Source organism: Epinephelus fuscoguttatus, linkage group LG13 (genome assembly GCF_011397635.1).
Source record: "Epinephelus fuscoguttatus linkage group LG13, E.fuscoguttatus.final_Chr_v1".
In the NCBI taxonomy this organism is placed as follows: Eukaryota; Metazoa; Chordata; class Actinopteri; order Perciformes; family Serranidae; genus Epinephelus; species Epinephelus fuscoguttatus.
Genome location: NC_064764.1, coordinates 17,068,015 through 17,087,434, shown reverse-complemented (window position 1 = coordinate 17,087,434; position 19,420 = coordinate 17,068,015). Strand labels below are relative to the sequence as shown.

Genomic DNA, 19,420 nt, shown 5'->3' with positions numbered 1-19,420 from the left:
TGGTATTTCCAAGAGACCGAAATAAACATTCATTCAACTTGAAAAGGTTGAATGACAATTTTGCTCTTTTAATCAATCCCTAGTTGCTTCACAGTCATCAATTACGCATGTCGGGCCATTCATGTTTCAGCTGAGCTTTTGTAGGAGGGTATGCCTTGCTTGAAAGGAGGTGGATGAATGAATTTCATTAATTTTATAGAAACCCGACCATTAAGCATATATTTGCAAGGATGCTCTCATGAGTGAAGTCTGGCTTTAACTGGTTACTCTTTGTATTTGATATAGCTGCTCATGTAATTACACATTTCCATTTATGTACAGGTAGTGCATCTGACAAGTCTTTTAGCATCTTGGCAAAATGTGATCCCTCCAGCACTGAAGCAGCTGAGAATCATTGTTCTCCAAAGCACCAGGGGGCTGAAGTGGAAGTGACAAACTCAGCTGCAGAAAATATAGTAAACCTCAAAAGATAATATTATTACATTATTAAAAATGTCATCTTGATGTTCAGTTCTTTTTACCCAGTGAAAAGTCAGATATGTTCAGGATGCAGGGTGTAAGAGGCATTAGCTTATCTCAGAAATGTAAAATGATTTAATAAAGCTGCAATCAACATTCTTGTGAAATGTGTTAGACATTTTTATTTTAAATTGTATGTACTAAATAAGCTTATGTAAGCCTAGATATACATGCAGCAAACTTGAGTTACATCATAGTTTCATGCATCGTGTAACATATGTCACAGGAATGCCATTTTTTTCTGCATATGTCTTTAGGGAAAACTGTGTTGATTAAATCATAGTATCTGTGATCAGATGGCAGGAAAAGAGTCGTGATTGTCACAGCTGAAGTCTTATTTGACTAATAATCACAGCAGCATGACTACCCTCTAACAAGAGTAGACTGGTCTGATGGATTCAAGTGATCCCAGAGGAGGGAAACCATATCACCAGCTGCAGACAGCTGCACTGCTACAGAAACATGTTCTTTAAGCTTATCCTGGGAAATTACGGACCAAACCAGTGTGTCACGCCTCTGTTGCTTCTATCATGTGTGACCTCTCTGACAGCAGTTAATGAGATAGTCAGTTAGCTGAAGGGAGCAATATGCTGGATGGATCTATAGAGAGGGGTCACAAGGCACATCAAGCAGCCAAGCAGCAGCGAGTCCCCTTCATCTCCATCTCTGTAGATAAGTGATGGACAGCTGCGAGAGATCGTTTGTCAAGGTCAACTAATCAGTGAGGTGTCAGAACATTTAGCTAATCTCAAGAAATGCTAACCGTGAATGGGTTTCCGGTAATTTGCTTCGCTATCTGTCCGCTGTTCATTGAAAGGTACAACAAGGAGAGAAGCGAGGATGGACGACTTCATATTGGAACGTGTCCCATACACGGAACTGCACTTGTTACCCGGAGCTGCTCCTCCTCTGCACCGCTCACTCCGTGACAGAAGCAGGCAGAGATGTTTTCTGCTGTCCGGTCCTATCTTCTACCAATTATCAAACTGTACCTGCTTGGTTTCAAGGTTCTGTTGGTGCAGCTGTTCAGCAGACCTTTCAGGTTGCCAGGTTGGTTCAACACTCAATAAATTCTTGTGGTGCACTTTCGTTGACGAGTGTCCACATAACGGCAAGACATTTCCATAGTCTTGTGAGTCATAGACGTTGGTTCATTGTAGTTAGCAGCAAGTTATTACCACCTGTATACAAATGTTTGGTACATTTAGCTAGTAGTGGTTTCCAACCGTGGTGCAGTAACGTTAGCATAACTTAACGCTAGCTTTGTCAACGTTAGCTAACGCTAGTTGAGAAGTGCAAAAGTCGAAACATGAGTGAAAGAAAGGGTTAACGTGTATTATCACTGCCGAATTCACCAGAGGAACTTAATTTTTCTTCCTGTTCCCTAATTATGATCTTGAAAACGTCTACATTTGTTGCCAATTGATGCGGGTTAAAATTTCCACTTTTTACAATGGACTTTGGCGAGAGATACAGAACGTAACTCTGCTACAGGTTAATGAAGACGCTTGACTGACAGTTCAACCGACTGTCAGCCAATAAAGTACAGTAGCGTAATATTGCTAAAAGAAAAGCGTGCTTCACGTGTGCACTCAATAGATACTGTTGCAGGAATAGTATTGATACAAGAATTTTAGAGGAATATTTTGATATATGGTGATAAATGTGTGAATAAACTAACGCTGTTTCAGCAGTCACACATACATTACAAATCACTTTGTGTTTAATTGACATTAATCGATTTAAAATTGACTAGTTTTTGCAACAAAAAAACATGACATACTCAGTTATCTATGGTAATTACCACATAAATACACAAAATAAATGAGACAGAATTATGTGTCCTTTTTTCAACCAGGTTAAAGTCTCATTGAGATTAAAAATCTTTTTCAAGAGTAACCTTGCCAAGAGGACAGCATGAAACATTGTTACTAGTTACAACAAGGCAAGGAGACATACAACTGTCACACACAACAAATGAATCAAAACCTCAGTATGCAATTAACACAAAATACAATGTCCAGGACAAGAACAAATATGATGTGAGTACAATTTCTAATCCCTGTCAAAGTACCACCATAGTTACTAACTAGGAAACACGAATATATATAAAAAAAAGAGGAATAAGTCTCAGGAAAGTGTGTGGGTATCATCTATTGCTTAACAAAATGATGTGCACTATAAAAAGCTTACTTTAGATAACATCTCAGAGGACGTATATTGTAAAGTTAATACATTTTCTAGTACATCACTCTTATCGGTCAGCCAATCACGAGTCCAGAAAAATCTATTTTATGGACACTATACAAGCAACACAACGAAAAAAGATACAAGATACAAAATTATTTAAGAGAGCAAAGGAACATTTTCATGCAAAAGTATAGGAGTGTAAATACCATCTGAGTTTCAGAGACCATCTGCAGTCTTACTTCTAGGACTTCTCATGTCTTGAAAAAGTGGCCCGTCTTGAAACAGCTTCCTTATCAAATGGCATTCTCCCTGATATCTGTGTGTCCTCTTCTGCCTCTGCCAGTGATGCCCAGACAAGATGGCAAGGTTGCCATAGTGACAGGAGGAGGCAGGGGAATCGGCTTTGAGGTAGTCCGCCACATGGCAAGACTGGGGGCACACGTTATCATAGGTACAGTATCAAGCACCACACCACTGACATGCAAACAGGACTATGGGCAGGAGATACAAGCTTTTAGTAGGAGAAACACGTGTGCTATAAAGAGGTTGGCTTCCACCTCTTCACATTCAAATTTACAACAACCAGAAAAACAGCGCAATAATAATGATATTAATATTGTCAGGTAGTGCCTTTCAAAATAACCAAGTGCAGTTGTATACAGTAGACTGGATGCTTTGGCAAGTGAAGTGATTATTTTAAATTCGTATCACATAAAAATGAAATTATTACCACAGAGTGCAAATTGTGTCCAAGTCAGAATCACCTGTGCTGTGCAGCAAACATGACAAAGCAATCTGTCCAAGTACTTGTATGCAGATGCAAAAATGATGGCACAATTGAGCCTCGTCTCACAGATAATGGTGCCTCAATCACTGCTAAACAGGCTGAGATTAGTTTCGCCCAGTTGTGCAGCAGTAATACAGGGTGAAGTGAAACTAAATTTCAGGCTGCGTAGAGGACAGCAAACTGGTGGTATGACTTTTAGACAGTAAAACAATTATAAGTTAATGAATGAAGGGGTTTTTTTTCTTGTTGAGTGACAAGTTAGAGCAATGAGCAATTATTAAAGTCCTGATGTAGCAAAATGAGTTTGTCACATCACAGAAAAATGTGTTAATAACCACCCAGCCAAATGTGAATGATTAAAAATATCGCAGAATATATAATATTAGGTTTCAAAATCATGAAAAAAGGAGCTGCATTCTTTGCTCTGAGAAGGTAAAATAAAGACTGAGATTGAGCCACTGTGAAACAGCAAGTTCTCGTTTGGAGCAAAGCCAATAGCTCAGTAACACACACACCGAGCTGCAGCACAGCAACAGAATAGGGCGGGACGGCATGGATAAAAATTCATATCTTTCAGGCTGAATGGTGAAACGCGATATATACAGTATCTAGGTATTTTCTAAGAAGCAGGCTACATGTTCAGTTGCAAGTCAAAGCGACATTGACTGTGATCAAACTAAAATGCAAAGACAGGTATTTTTTTTTCCCTGATTGAAAATATACAGCTGCACGACATGTAAATGGAAAATTATATAAAATAAATTGCAGGGCTGTATGTTAACTTTTTGCACATAGCACCAGAGCTACAGAGGTTTAAAGGTTTGCAGCACAGGATACAAAAATATAAAGTGAGTATAAAAGTATCAAGTAGGTCTAAATCCATTGTAGTTTGAAACAGTTAAAAATCTTTGTTAAAAAGCCATTTTCCATGACCTTTCAAATGAATCTAGTGCTGGAAAATGATTTAAATATTTTATGTATTTAGGCTATTTATCTTATTAATGCACATAGCACCAACAGAGACTGGTCCACGTCTTGTATATGAAGCGTCTGACTTGCTGCTGCACTTTTTAACAGATCTGCCGCCTGCATCCAGGCGCTGTCTCAGTACCACACAATAGACTACAACTACCAAGGAGAACAGCAATGCACTATGATACACCTCATGTACAAACAAGCAAACAAATGCTCACCTGACACAATCAGCAGCTCTGTCTCCCACACATGTAGTGCAGCACTGTATTGCACATGTTACTGTGGTAATTTCATTTATCTCAAAGACTGATTTAGCATAGCATGTGCAACATACAGACCAATGTCGCACTGTAGACTAATTAAAGGGCCAGTGTGTAATATTTGGCAGGGTTTATTGTCAAATCTGAATCTGAATCTGAATATTCTACCCATTAATATGTTTATATAAGTGTATAATCGCTATAAAATAAAATTCGTTTGGTTGTTGTAGCCTTATAATTATGCTTTTATACATATATATATATAGTAAGGGCCTTGCTTTAGAGAGGTTGCCATCTTGCACCACCATGTATGTACGGCAGCCCGAGCGGACAATCCAGCCAGCCAGAGAACGCGTTTCGCGTGTATAAATAAACCAACGAAGACAGTGGAAGGAAGGAAGAAGGAGGAGGAAACAGCAGAGAGTGTTAGTAGTTCCTCGATATAGAGTAGTGAAAAGTTTTTTTAGTAATAAAGTTTGCGAATGGACCACACTTACCACGCAGCAGGAGAGAATGAACCCGAACCGTCATCTGTGAGGAAAAGAAGACGCAACTTCACTCCTTGTGATGTACTCTCTGCGGCGCTTTTCCTCCTGATGATATATCTCCCCAACGATGGTAGCAGTAGCACTGAATCCCATTCTGTGCAGTAAAATGGGAGCGGAGGATTCAGCCTCTCTTCTCGCCCGCTCAGCATCTGTATGCTCCGGCTAGGGATGCACGATAACTTTTCTTTTAAACCGATACCGATAACCGATAACTTTCAGCTCCTAAAGGCCGATACCGATAACTGGTAACACACACATATACGTTATATATATATATATATATATATATATATATATACATAAACATTTTCGAAAAGATATCAAACAAAAAATCTATTTGATATCTCAAATGAACATCAATTTAAATAAGGTGCATTACTTACTGATATAAAAATAAAGACCCCTTGAACTGATGCAAATACATGCATCGGGATTACAAACTGAAAAAGTTCATTCCAGAAGGTCAAAAAAATAAATATATATAGAAAATGATTGCACTGAACAAGTTAGACTTGTCTATGTAAACAAACTGAAAAAGTGCATTCCATAGTAACAAAAAAATAAGTTTAAAGAATTTTGGCTTATGGTTCCATACAAATGAATACCTTTTCACTAAGGTAAATGGGGTTCAGTTGTTCTTTTATCTCATATTAGGAGAGAGAGACAGAGACACAGAGTCTGTGTGTGTGTTTGAGATAGTGTTGTCACGGTACCAAAATTGGGACCCACGGTACGATACCAGTGACAGTATCACAGTTCTGAGTAGTATCACTATACCACAGCAAAAATGAGGCAGATGTGCCTTTTGTCATTTATAAAAAGATAAATCACTTTTCTATAGTACAATGATATTTCAATGGAATAAATTACTTATTGACTTATTCATACTTCAAAAACAGCATCAATAAGTGATTAACATAGAGGGGATCAAAATAAAATAAATAAATGAAATGAAAATCAACCAGCCACCCTCCTCCCCTGACAAGTCCTTTCACAAGTAACGAACAGTCCCTAAAGTTTCTCCTCTGATACGCCACATACTGTGTGCCGCCATGGCTCAGCTGTTCAGGTACTTTTGGGCAGTCATGACAGTTATTCACCTGGAGCCGGACTTCTTCGCTGGTAAGCCGTTATAATGCGCCGCCGTATTTGACAGGAATACGTATTCCTGTCCGTGTCTGTGACCCCCGTTCAACCCACAACCGCGGGATTCGCCGTTACTGTTTATCGCCACACTGCTGACATTTATCAAAACACGCCGCTATTATTCGGCCTTGCTTTTCGCTTATTCCACCGAATACCGAGTGTGTGTTTTTTTGCAATATTTGGCCGAATATATTCGGCACATCCCTACATAGGAGCCTTCCCCCACTCCCCACACCGCTGTTCTCCTCACTATACTGGCTGCTGCGCTGTGCAAGTGCACAGATGTCTCAGAGTGGTGGTGCATTTGCAAAAATGTTTTGAAGGAGCAGCAGCGGCGGCAATAATTTAGCAGCGGCGACACACACTGATATGTACTGTGGCGTTTTAGTGCCGTGGTCTACCGTTGGTACCAGTATACCGTGCAAAGTGTGTGAGAGAGTGTGTGCATCTGTGTGTGTGTGTGTGTGTGTGTGTGTGAAAGAGAGAGAGTGTGCGCGTCTCTGTGAAATTATGACCGAGTTAACGAGTTGTTTTCCGACATGAGGGGGTATTCTTGAATTTTCCCAGTCAGAAAGAGTTTTTCTGATTATGCCGACATCACTTGAACGCAGCATACACTGCAGGCCATTCAGGTCTCATAGTGGGAGCGGGGCACTGCCGTGCTGACAAAATTATATATGTTATTGGGGCTATTCGTCATGATTTCGGACTTATCGGAATGACGTATAATTTCCTGTTATCGGCCCGATAATTATCGGCCCGATAGTTATTGTGTAAATAAACAGCTGAGTTTTGTTTACAGGCTATGCTGTCAGTCAGTGTGCGGGCTGGAGATTGGTGAAGCAGAGAGGGGAGGGCTGCCCCGCTGGGTACTGTAAGTGAGTGTGTGTGTGTGTGTGTGTGTGTATGAAGTGTGTGTGTTACGCTAGAAGAGTCAGAGTTTGGGACGGAGTCTTTTACGTGCTACCCCCTGGATTGTTACCAGAGTTTTTGGAGTGCTCAAATAAACTGACCTTTTTCCAGAAAGCTACTCTGGTCTCCTGCTCGTGAGGGATTCATTACAATATTGTAACATGGTTTAGATTTCTAAATAAATATTCACCTCGTCACTAGATAGACCTACTCCTGAAAAACTCGTGTCTGCGCAAGGCTTTTTGTCCCTACGAGGCCACCGTCATTTACCTGACGGGAGGGGTGAGCGAGTGAGCCCTGCAATCTAGAATTTGACCACTGATGTCACTGTTTTCAGCGGTTTTCAACCCATTTTGACACACTGGCCCTTTAACAGACAGATAAAACAGAGTAGCTCTTAGTGTTGCGGGGCAGAGCTGTGCGGAGAGTGTGAGAGGAGAGGTGGACACTGGCATGGCTTTTTGGACCCTTTATCAATATAAACGGTATTGTCTAAACCTATACCTTACTCGAAAATATATCAGTGTATCATACATAGTTGTTATATGGCCCAGCCCTAATACAGACTCTCCTCAGCAGCTAACCAAGTAGTACAGTCAAAAAACACGACCACTGAGCCAAAGAACAAGCCACTGCGCAGCAACAGACTCTTTTTAATGGCTGAGTCAAATGAATGCAACAGACTCTCATTACCAGTGAACTCAGCAGCACACACAGTCTACGGTTGCACGGCACAAACACCCACCAAACCAGGGTACGAGCTAACGTTAGCACAAAGCACACACCCACAGCAGTGACCGGTGACTGCTTGCGGGCTGAGTACCCAGTTTGGCCAGAAAGACTGAAACGAACGTTAACGATGGCTATTTTGCTTGTGTTTATATGATTGTGCCATTTAATAGAGATGTTTAATTGTGTATTTATGAGACTGAAAGAGCTAAGAGCACTTGCTGAACCTAGCAAACTCGCCACTCTCACACAGGGGATCAATAAAATTACACTGATGCTCTGTGTTCTAATGTCAGTAGTAACGTTGTACTTATATAGTAGGTAAGGGGGTATGTTAAGGATAGCTTCAGTTTGTCATTGTGCATACTTTTAGGCCCCCCAAAAAGACCCTGGTTACAGAACTGTGAAAAACAGTTTAATGGTCCAACTTCACAATTCAGTACTATATAGTTCCCTTACTTTTCCCGTTATCAAGTATTTTCTAATATGTGTAATGTATTTAAGAAATAATTGATTTTGGTTTATCTGGACTTTAAAGAATTACTGGTCCAGATTATGCAGAGTACCCCACAAAACCTGTGGGGATGGTTTTCACTATTATTATTACACTATGTTCTTTATGAAAAATGTTACCAGCGAGGTCTGTGGCTAAGTGAGGCATATTTCACATTACAGACAATCAAAATAAAAGCTATCTGCATGGCTGGAGTCCAAAAGGGTCGAGTGGGAAAACACAGTCCATCTTTTAACTGAACAGAGTGGCATCCATGATCCATGATGGTGGGGTTATTGAGCTGCTAGGCTACAGATGCATCTTCTTCTTCTAATAAAATAATGTGCACTGTACAGTGAACAAAACCACCGCCCTGCAGTGCTAGTCAAATTAAAGGGATCTTCTATGTGTGCCTACTTAAAAGCCTGTCGCTGTCAGAGATCCTTAATTATGATAAGACAGTCAACAGCACATTCAGATGCCTCTTGACACTGCCGTTGATCCGTCTTAAAGTTTGGAATAACATCAAAAACAGTTTGTTTTCATCATTAGAAAATATGTGTGATGCTCCACTGTGAGATGATGTAAAGACCTTTTGGGATCAGCTGGGATTAAAAGGCTGCTATCAAACCCAGTGTTAATGTAAATTTAGGATTATGAGAGGCTTTTTTTTGCATAAAACAAGGTCTGGTATTGTTCAACTAATTATTTAATAATATTTACTGTTACTGTCTGTACTGCAGATAAATGCAGTACAGCCACGTCTTGCAGAGGAAGTGGCTGCTTCATGCTTTATATTGTATTTCAGCTTCTATGTGAAACTGCGAAGACATAGAAATACAAATTGTATTTGTGTGTGTACTGTAGATTCATCTGAATAAACTCAGATTACCCATATATATTTATATCTATCTAAACATATCTCCTCTTTTTTTGAAGTGTCATCAAGTGACGCATTTAGAGGGTGACGTACTACATTGATCACTCAATCATTCTGCATCCCCCGAGCCACTTGCTAAAATATGTTGATCACTACACCTCTGATGTCTTCCCTGTCTTTCTCTTTAATGTTATGCACTCCAAGGCTCTGTCTGTGATTAACGGTTCAGCTCCTTCACACACTTCAGCTTTTTGTTGAGCCCTCTGATTCGAGGCTCTGGAGTGAATCATTTGGTGCACATTGATGAGTCTGTAAATAGGGCCTCTTTTTAACCAAAGAACGTGTTTTTCTCTCAAACCGATCGGCTGTCATATCTGGGCTAGCTGTTGTTGTTGATAACAGATGACTGTTAGAGGAAGAACCTCTCGCTATAAGGAAAGTTTAGTATTCTGGGCGCTATGTTGTTGTCAGTGAGCTAAGGCGAGGAAGTTTCCCTGGAGCATTAGTTTTCAATGCTGATATATGGTGTGTGTGTGTGTGTGTGTGTGTGTGTATACAAGAGTTAGTTGGAAAGCTCTGGAAAGCTCTGTTTAGCTTCACAGGTTTTCCTTGGGCTTTTGTTATGTGGTGTTGCAAAAGCAGAAAATAAATTCACTTCTCAGAGGGAGATACAGTATCATATCCCGACTACTTATGGCTGAAACATGCTTTTCCAGGCTGCACATAAGCCAACATGCACTGGAATTGTTCAGAGACGTTCGTAAGGCCGTTTCTTTTGTACTTCCATCTACAGCTTGTATAATATTTACTTTCTTTTCTGACACATGGGTCGTCATGACACGTTAAGTTTTACAACGTCTGTGCTAGGGCTGTTGGGATAACCACAATATTGCGATACGGCAATATTGACAAGCCAGCTGCAGAGGATGGCAGATATCCTTCACAACCGTTACCTCCATATTTGTTGTGGGGTTTTTTTTCATGTGACGAGGTGCTAAGTGATTATTTTTTCTGTCACTTTTTGCCCAGCCATCCAATCACAGTGGAGTAGGACATATACCACAAGACTAATCATCACATCGCCGAACAACAACATTGGAGAGGAAATTAAAACTGAACCCACATAGACTGGTGGGTCCGTTCTCTCTCCCTACATGCTTCAGCCTCCTCTTCATCCAGAAGAGGCACACAACCATTTTCTTTTTTATGGTTTTTGTTTTTTTTTTTTTTAACTTTTGCCTTTATTCTCTATCAACCTAAGCATATAAAGTAACAATAGACAAGTATTTGATTAGTCTTAAACTCATCTTTCTCATTTAGAAAGCAAAAATATTCTTAATAATAGTCTAACAATAAAGCTTATTTACAATGTACTAAAATCAGGATAAATTAAGGAATTTGCGAAAACAACAACAAAAAAAATGGCGGTAATACGGCATATTGCACTGCTGAGATACCCTTAGTCACCGGAAGGAAATTTCTTCACAGAGAGAGCCCTAGCGCATGCAGCCTTTCTCGTTGTAGGTTGACAAATATTTGTGGGTATCTTAGCAGAAGCATAATTCCAAGTTCCTGATATCCAAAACTGACAAACACAGCAGGGTTCACAGAGGAGCTTACAATCTTCATCTTTTTGGTGGTGCTCCGATGTCCACGCAGGAGCCTGCAGTCCCTCTAAAGCCCCTTTCCCACTGCACAAGAAACCCACTAACACCCACCAACATCTGGCTTTTTAATGCAATGGGAATATTTAAATTGACGATCACACCTGGGCCAAATGACTCTGCCATAATGATGGGTATTTATTGCCTCCGGCTCCGATCGGCATTTATGGGAACACAACACGTAGGCGAACATGCTAATTTTAGCCCCTTGACTGGCGGGATGCAATGACGCGCCATCACAAAGCACAGTTCGTCTTCACCCAAGCAGCACTCAAACATTGTTCCAAATTAGTCTGCACTGAGTTTGAAAGAGAGATGTTGACTTCCTTGACGTTGACCGAAAAAATCCCCCACACAAACACACACAGAAAGGCATACTCATCTACTGCAGAGCCGTGTACACATGTACTACTGGCAGTGAGAAAGGAGTCTATAGCCTATTTTTAGCAGGTTTACTTGTGTTTTAAAAACCTGAGTTCACACACTTATTTTGGTGGAAACGGCATATAAGCTACGGAGATGTAGAAAGTAAGATAGATGACAGGAAACGAGCAGAGTCAGAGATTGCAGTAACATTCCAAAAAAAGGTCCTGATTCGGGGACTTTATGGCCCATCTTAACCCCCAGGACACTAGGGCATACCACGTGTGTGTTAGTACATAAATGTAAATATGAAAATATCATTACAGTAACATTTCTATGAGAAAAAACTCAGTTATTTGTTATGCAGAGCCTGGTAAACAACTGTTCAACTGATCTGTTACAGTGACAGTGCCTAATCATAATCTGCCCGAAAGCATCAGAAGCTGTTTATATCCCGATTGGTTACATCTGTAGTTTTCTCTGTGGTGGAGACACAGGAGTGGTAAGATGGCATCCTGTTTAATTGTTTGTATTGTTGTGCTTTGTTCAATTGTCTGGAGGGTTTTGCGAGAGCTTTATGTTTTAATGAAGTGCATTTTCCTTTTCTTCTAACATTTCTCAGTAACACTTCACAACTGGCAGCTGGGCTAACTGCCATTAGCATCTCCTCAAATGTTCACTCCCGTGGGGCTTGATGTCATTTCTGCTGCTCCCATTAAACTAATAGGATCCAGTTTTACTCTTTACCCTCTGCTTGTAGTCTACAGTTACTGAGAGACCTATAGTCATGCAGAGAGTGCTTCACTTGGAACAGCTTAACAGGAATTTTAAATACTGTAAAAATCACTTGAACTGTATTTGCATGTTATTGGTAAGGAGCCAAAGTCAGACATTATGATGTGTATTTGCATTAATTACAACTCGTTATTGGTCAGACAAACACTACATTTTCCTTTTTTTGGCATGAAAGAATGGCTTTTATCTTATATTTTATTTATTTTTTTAGGCAAAAATGATCAACCCAGGTGAAGAATAAAAAACATACAAATCTAAAGCAAATTCAGTGATGGAAAAAAGTTTTCGGACACCCTTAAAATTTTACACAATCTCAAATATTATCATGAAATATTTGTGGAAAAATCTTTTTTGTGTTTTAAAAGGTGTGGCTGCATTAGACAGATACAAACAAATACAAATTATATTTTTTTGCTTATTGTTTACAAGAAAAACTAACAAAACTAAATTCTTGACAGTTTCAATATGTCAGTTCTCAACATTGTCGGTATCAAAGTCAACAAATAACAGAGAATGTGTTCAAAACTGAACAAAAAATAAATAAACCATCACATCATCAAATTAATATTTAGTAGTCCTGCCATTGGCACATAGTAGAGCTCTAATCCTGGCTGGCATGTTCCCCACGAGCCTTTCACACTGTTGAGGTGTAATCTTGTCCCATTCTTCTTGAATTACTGCTTTTAATTCTTCTAAATTCTTTTGTTTATGCTTTGAAACAGACCTTTTGATAATCCACCACAGATTTTCAATGGGGCTCATGTCCGGGGATTGAGCTGGTCACTCTAAGACCTGGATACTGTCCTCCTGCAGCCAAGTTCTGCTGGCCTTGGATGTGTGGCAAGGGGCATTATCTTGTTGAAACATCCAGTTTTTACCTTGACGGAACAGTGCACGCGCAGAAGGGAGCATGTGGGTTTCGAGAATGGTACAATACTTGGTAGAGTTCAATGTGCCATCACAGACAGTGAGATGACCAACACCAGCAGCACTCATGCATCCCCAAACCATGATACTGCCTCCACCATGCTTGACAGTAGGTACTGTACATGCTGGAGATAATGCTTCGCCTGGCCTTCTTCGTACCCTCACATTAGTAGGAGGAAGATAAAGCTGGAAACTGGACTCATCTGACCACAAAATCTTCTTCCAATTCCTGGCTGTCCAGTTCTTGTGTGCCTGGGCCCAACGACGCCGGGCTAACCTCTGTCTCTCATTGATCAGGGGCTTCTTGATAGCCTTGTAGGACCTTAAGCCATGATCTAAAGTCGGCCACGTACAGTGCGGGTGGAACACTGGACACCAGTTTGGTTTGACCACTGCTGCTGAAGCTCCTGTGATGTCATTCGGCGGTTTTGCATGCACATGCGGATCAGGATGCGGTCATTTCTTGCTGAAGAAACCCTTGACGCCCAGATCTTGGTTTGTCTTCCAAGCTGTTGGTTCGTCTGTATTTCTGCAGAGTGTATCCAACTGCTGAAGGACTGCATCTGCACTTCCTGGCTATCTGGCGGCAGCTGTACCCTTCCTGGCTGAGAATCTTTATCTTCAGGCGTGTTTCCTGCGTTAGGTTCCTTGTTTTAGCCATTTTGTGTCTGAAGAACTTTCAAATGTGCTGGCTTTATGTAGACACGAAGCTTGGCAACAAAATTGTGTCTTTTAATAAAAAGAACGACCTTCATCACTGGTACCAAAATGACCCAATACTCAAAATTTCTTATGTATTTTTATGGAACCAATCAATTTTAAGTTTTTAATGGCTTTTTTAGGATTTATTTAGTATTTTGGCTGTGACTGTACTAAAAGAAATTGCACTTGAAGACCTAAGAGTGATTCTTAATGCAATATTTCACAAATGCATGGGGTGTCCGAAAACTTTTTTCCACCACTGTTTATGCAGTACCTTCACTGCAACTTAATGCAACTATAATAGAGAGGCGAAGAAAAGAAGGTAGGAAAATTTAACTTGCTGAGTGTGATTGTTAGGGGTTAGGGTTCGGTAACTTTCTTCTCACAGATTATGCACTCATATCTTTAAAGAAACTGATTTCATGGCGTGTAATAAAAGATTGCACACCACCGCACAACAGTCTAAAAATATAAACTAAACTAGAATTACATTATTGGCTGTTGAGTTCTATATCGGTAAAGAAGGACTCAGTCAATAAAGTCCTTTAGATTCAAGTCGATTGACAGCAAAATAATGTCTGCTTTGACAATTGAATAAATGGTTATGTCTGTTTTAAGGATGAATGCAAACAGTTCCTGGTTCCAGTTTTACAAATATGAACCGCTTTCACACCTAACCTGTTTGTTTTGGTCGAAACAAAACTCAGGGCCGTTTGCGCAGTTAGTGCCGTTAGTTTGGGCTGGTCTGAAAGCTGTCAATCGAACCCTGGTGCAGATCAAGCAACAGAACCAAGACTGCTTGGAAAAGTGGGTCTCCTTCCACTCCCAAGCGAACTCTGGTGTGGTTTCTTTGTGGTGTGAAAGCATGAGAATCAACAACACGATTTAATGACAGCAGATATGTGATTTTAGTATGATTTCAAAAGTTAAACCACTTATAAAGCCATATGCTTATAATGAAATCTGTCCACAGTCTCAATGACCTATATAAGGCCATAACTTACTGTACTTGTGCTTAACATTTGGTAACCACGGTAGCACACATGCACATAAATGTGGGTATTCTCCCTGATTAGACAGCTGTTAAAACAGCAATGCCGGTATCCGACTCTGTACTTTGTCTGTTCATCAAGCCCATTAAAAAGGTTGTGACAGTGATTCCACAGTAATTAGCCCCGAATTATTACCGTACAAGATGCCTCCTATGTCATCCTGTCTCTACCTGTTAGTCATTAACCTGCGGTCAATTTACAGTCTAACAATACTAATTGTGCTCAGTTATTTCTTCATGAACTCTACGTGACAGCAGACAACATAAATATAGACACCAGAAGCACTAAAATGCTGCATAAACTTCTGTCAGTCCCCAGAATTTGATTTCCCCACGAGTCATAATGGTGCATGTATGATGCAGGATGGCAGATGCCAAATCTCTCCAATAATTCATAACTTCATGTTTACTAATCTTGGTTTGTTTGTAAAAAGTCAGTGTGAACAGGAGCCGAACCAGAACAACAGTGCAACAGTGAATAATTTTGTCCCTTGGTCCTGACCAGATGAACCAAACTACAGTGAGCATTTTTCACTGTTTTCTGACATTTTACAGACTGAGCATTCAATCCATTAATTGGGAAAATAATTACTGAACTGCGTATGCACCAGTGTAGCCTGATAATTATAATTTATATCACAGCTGCTTGACTGTGTCGAGTCAAGACAGCCATCAAAGAGGAATATGAGGAGGAAACATGTTGTTATGCATTCCAATTAGACAAGTAACAGACATTTGAGCTGACAATGATGACTACTGAAAGCGACCCATTAAAAGCTGTTCATAATGCATAATGTTCTTAATTTACTTTTGCACAAAATTGTTTTCTTTCCACCGCAGGATCGAAACACCTGCAAGATGCCGTGCACAGAACAGCAATATGTTTTCTCGCTCTTGGTTTCCAGGGCGAGACCACATTTTTCATTCAGTTCACGAGCTTCAAAACTTTAAAGAAAACTCTGCTTTATTCATTCAGCGTGTACACCACAGAGTCAATGTCAGAGTATCCTTGGAGACGGTTCGAACTGAACATAAATGAGACTTGAGCCCTATGTATGATTACACACAGAAAATCAATATATGAAGAAGTTGGTTAAGTGTCTGTTGTACAATCCCATCTGTATCGAAGCTGCTGATCCCACAGGACGTTGAGTGAATCTCCATTTCAAATAACCACACCTCTTGAGATAATTCATGAAGTGAGAATATTTATGGTAAAGTGGATCCCTCTGTGATAATGGAGTGGATGCATATTTCAGGTGGAGTGGTAGCATAGCGCCAGTGTGAGGAGAGTTTACGGTTTGAGCATCTGCTCTGTGAAATATCAGTTGGATATTAACCAGGGTGCTACTGTGCTTGAAGTGTTTTTGAGTAGGTCTTGAATTAAAATAATCCCTTTTGGAGTATTTTTAAGATTAGATAATAAAGCTTAAAATAATTCATGTTGGAAAAAGTCCTTGCAGCTGCAAAATATGAATGGAAGAGAATAAATAGAACGACTGGAAATACATGAGTTACAGTGTGTGTGCATATTGTGCAAAGCAACACTAGAAGATCCCACCAAGAAAGTAAATGAATGTAAAATGTAACATTTCAAACTGAACAAAAATAGCAAATGTGCAGAACAAATGCCTTTGTTCTTGAGTAATTAAATGCATAACCTTTTTTTTTGACAAACACAACAGCCATTGTAGACTCAAGATAAGACAAGCCGTTATTGATCCCCAGAGTGAATTCAGTAACTTAATTACCGTAATGATATAACAAGGAAACGGGGCATCTTGATAGCCTTGTCATGGTTTTAAAAAAAATGAAAGCAAGACTTAGTGTTTTCATTCTCCTAATTGGACATAATATTTTAATATCCAGACAAGGCAATTCAGCTATCATAAAGAAATCAATATCTGCAAAATTTCTTGTCTCCATCTGTCTCCTAAGCAGTGCCAGTGCCTACATTTCATAAAGTCATGAGTGAAGGCTGATGCCAATAAGAGAAAAAGTTTAGCAGCCTTTTAAATATGCACAGTAATAGCTGAACACATTACTTTATTACTTAGGTTTTTGTAACACACTGTGATATGTGGGTCTGAGTCGGTGGTTTTGCAAAGGAAATCGTCTTTGTCCTTTTAAAGTTATTACATTAGTTACATTATTTACAGTTACATTATTGCATTTACCATAGCAGACACAAGAAGTGTACATATTTTCCAGATTTATCTTAGGAAATGTTTCAACCCAACACCAATAAGCCAGATCTCGTAAAAGGGTGTCTTAAAATGTCATTAGTTATATAAATATTAGGCCTTAAAAGCCATGTAATAGTCTTAAAGTTGAATTTGTCAGGTCTTAATTGCTAAAAACATTTGATCTAATTCTATTCATAACTTTTAACATCTTTTAATTTATTTGTTGTAATGTTAAAATGAGTAAAGCTCTTCAAATCAAATCAAATTTACTTTGTAGTACTTTACTACAGAGTTGACCAAAACTGCTTTCCAAGTTAAAATGAATGGCACACAAATAGTAGTTAAAATTTAAATAAAAATTACAACAATTAATGGCAGTAGAAAATACAAAGCAACATTGTATGCGCACAAATCTAAATCTGAATAAACCTGTGAATCTCGATTAAATACATAAAGATTACAATATACTAAAATACTAAAACCACTAAGAGCAACCAAAGGCCATTGACAACATGTACGTCTTTAGATTTGTCTTGAAAATGTCAATAGAGGGAGGAACATTTGATTGAAAGCGTAAGGCTATTCCATAACTTTGGAGCAGCCACTGCAAAGGCACGACTTCCCTTATCCACTAGCTTCAATCAAAGGACAGGTAAAAGACATTGTTCAGAAGATCTAAGAGGCCCAGAGCTGGAGTAGGGGTAGAGACGTTCAGCGATGTACAGTGGTGAAAGTCCATGTACGGCTTTAAAAACAAGTAAAAGAACCGTAAAATCAATCCTGTATTTAATAGGTAGTGTGTAGTGGTGTAATGCTGGCCCTTATTCTGGTACAAGTGGGAAGTCTCGCTGCAGCATTCTGCACCAGCTGCAGGCGAGACAAAGATGGTGCCCAGGTACAGAGTTGCTGTAGTTGTGCCTTGAGGAGATTAATGCGATGATTACGGACTTCGTGTCATTGAGAGAGAGGATGGACTTAAGCTTTGAAAGTTCTGCTTGAAAGTCCTCATTTCTGATGTTATTAATCTTACCACTGAACCTAATACTCTCTTTTTACTTTATATGTAAATTAACCTAACTTACCATATTACACTTATGCTTGAATAAGAAAAAGATGATTTTCCCCAACATCAGTGTTAAATTTACCTTGAAAAGGTCCTTTATATTTTAGTGTCTGACACCTGTGGACATCTTGTGCAAGTGGTGAGAATTTGCTGCCTTCTTACACTGTCCCACATCCAGGATGGGCAGCAGGGCACACATACTAATGGCAGCCTGTATAAAATCTTATATAACCGGAGATGATGCTCAGAAGTACTGCATGGATGTGTGGGAATAGCTCCAACACGCAATTTAGATGTTGCATTTGCAAATTAAGCAAACCACGGTGTCTTCAGCTCTCTAGTTAACACACAGACTTGATTAATATTGAACTTTCTTCCAGGTGTGATATAATTTTCCAAGTGTGTATGTTAGGACTTTCTTCGTCTGCGTCATGCCGAGTTTATCCGTTTGTTCAGCTGCAGCAAGATTATTTAAGTAAATTAATTAGGTTACATTTTTAACCCCCAGCCAAAAATATTTAGTAGGCAAATTAATACCTCGGGGCATATTTTTAATCAGTGGCTATTTTAATGGAGAGCTTTGGCTGAATGCAGTTGTGCAGAAATGTGTATTTAATGACATGCAGTGTTCTCAGTGACTGTTGGTGCATAAGCAGAGCAGCCTGTTGAAGAGCAACGATTTATTCAATGAAATTTTTTAGCGCGAGATCACTGTATGTCTGTCCTGCTTGTGTGACCCTTTGTGACACGTCACTCAGAGGCGCTGCATCCTTGAACTGCAGTGCATCAGGGTAAATGATGCTGTGCCCTTGAAAAGGCCTGCATGATAATCCTAGATTTGTGTGTGTGTGTGTGTGTGTGTGTGTGTGTATGCAGAGAGGAAATGAGAGTGTGGGCTATTTGTGAGTGTGAGTTTGAGTAAAAAGAGAGTTTGCATTTGTGTGTGTTTTCACAGAATCTGTGTGTCAGTACGCAGCAAATCCGCACGTTTATTTGGGAACCGGCGAATGTTCGACAAAACTTCCATCAACCAGTGTTTTGTCAATTGACTAATCTCTTAATTGACTAACTGTCAGCACTAATTTGGAGGGAGTGAGTGCATGAAGTTTGTGTGTGTGTTTGCGGGTGCCCTTATGTGACTGTCTTGAAGTGGTTCCCTTGAAAACGAGGGTCAGTATTAGACACCAGCTCTCAGCTCTTTCATCTCCGTGTGACTGTCTGATATTTTTA

At 39.7% G+C, this 19,420-nt stretch overlaps 1 protein-coding gene across 2 annotated transcripts in view; it reads left to right on the top strand.

Annotated features, from left to right (window-relative positions):
• Positions 1-1,241: 1,241 nt before the first annotated feature.
• Positions 1,242-19,420, top strand: part of LOC125899466 (dehydrogenase/reductase SDR family member on chromosome X-like) — a 53,844-nt gene continuing 35,665 nt past the window's right edge. The window contains exons 1-3 of one of the 2 annotated variants that reach the window (XM_049593838.1): positions 1,242-1,569; positions 3,053-3,160; positions 7,228-7,299. In XM_049593838.1, the coding sequence (XP_049449795.1) occupies positions 1,464-1,569; positions 3,053-3,160; positions 7,228-7,299 (286 nt within the window). In that variant the 5' untranslated portion in view covers positions 1,242-1,463. The remainder of the gene's footprint in view (positions 1,570-3,052; positions 3,161-7,227; positions 7,300-19,420) is intronic. The other variant, XM_049593839.1, reaches the window with a different exon arrangement.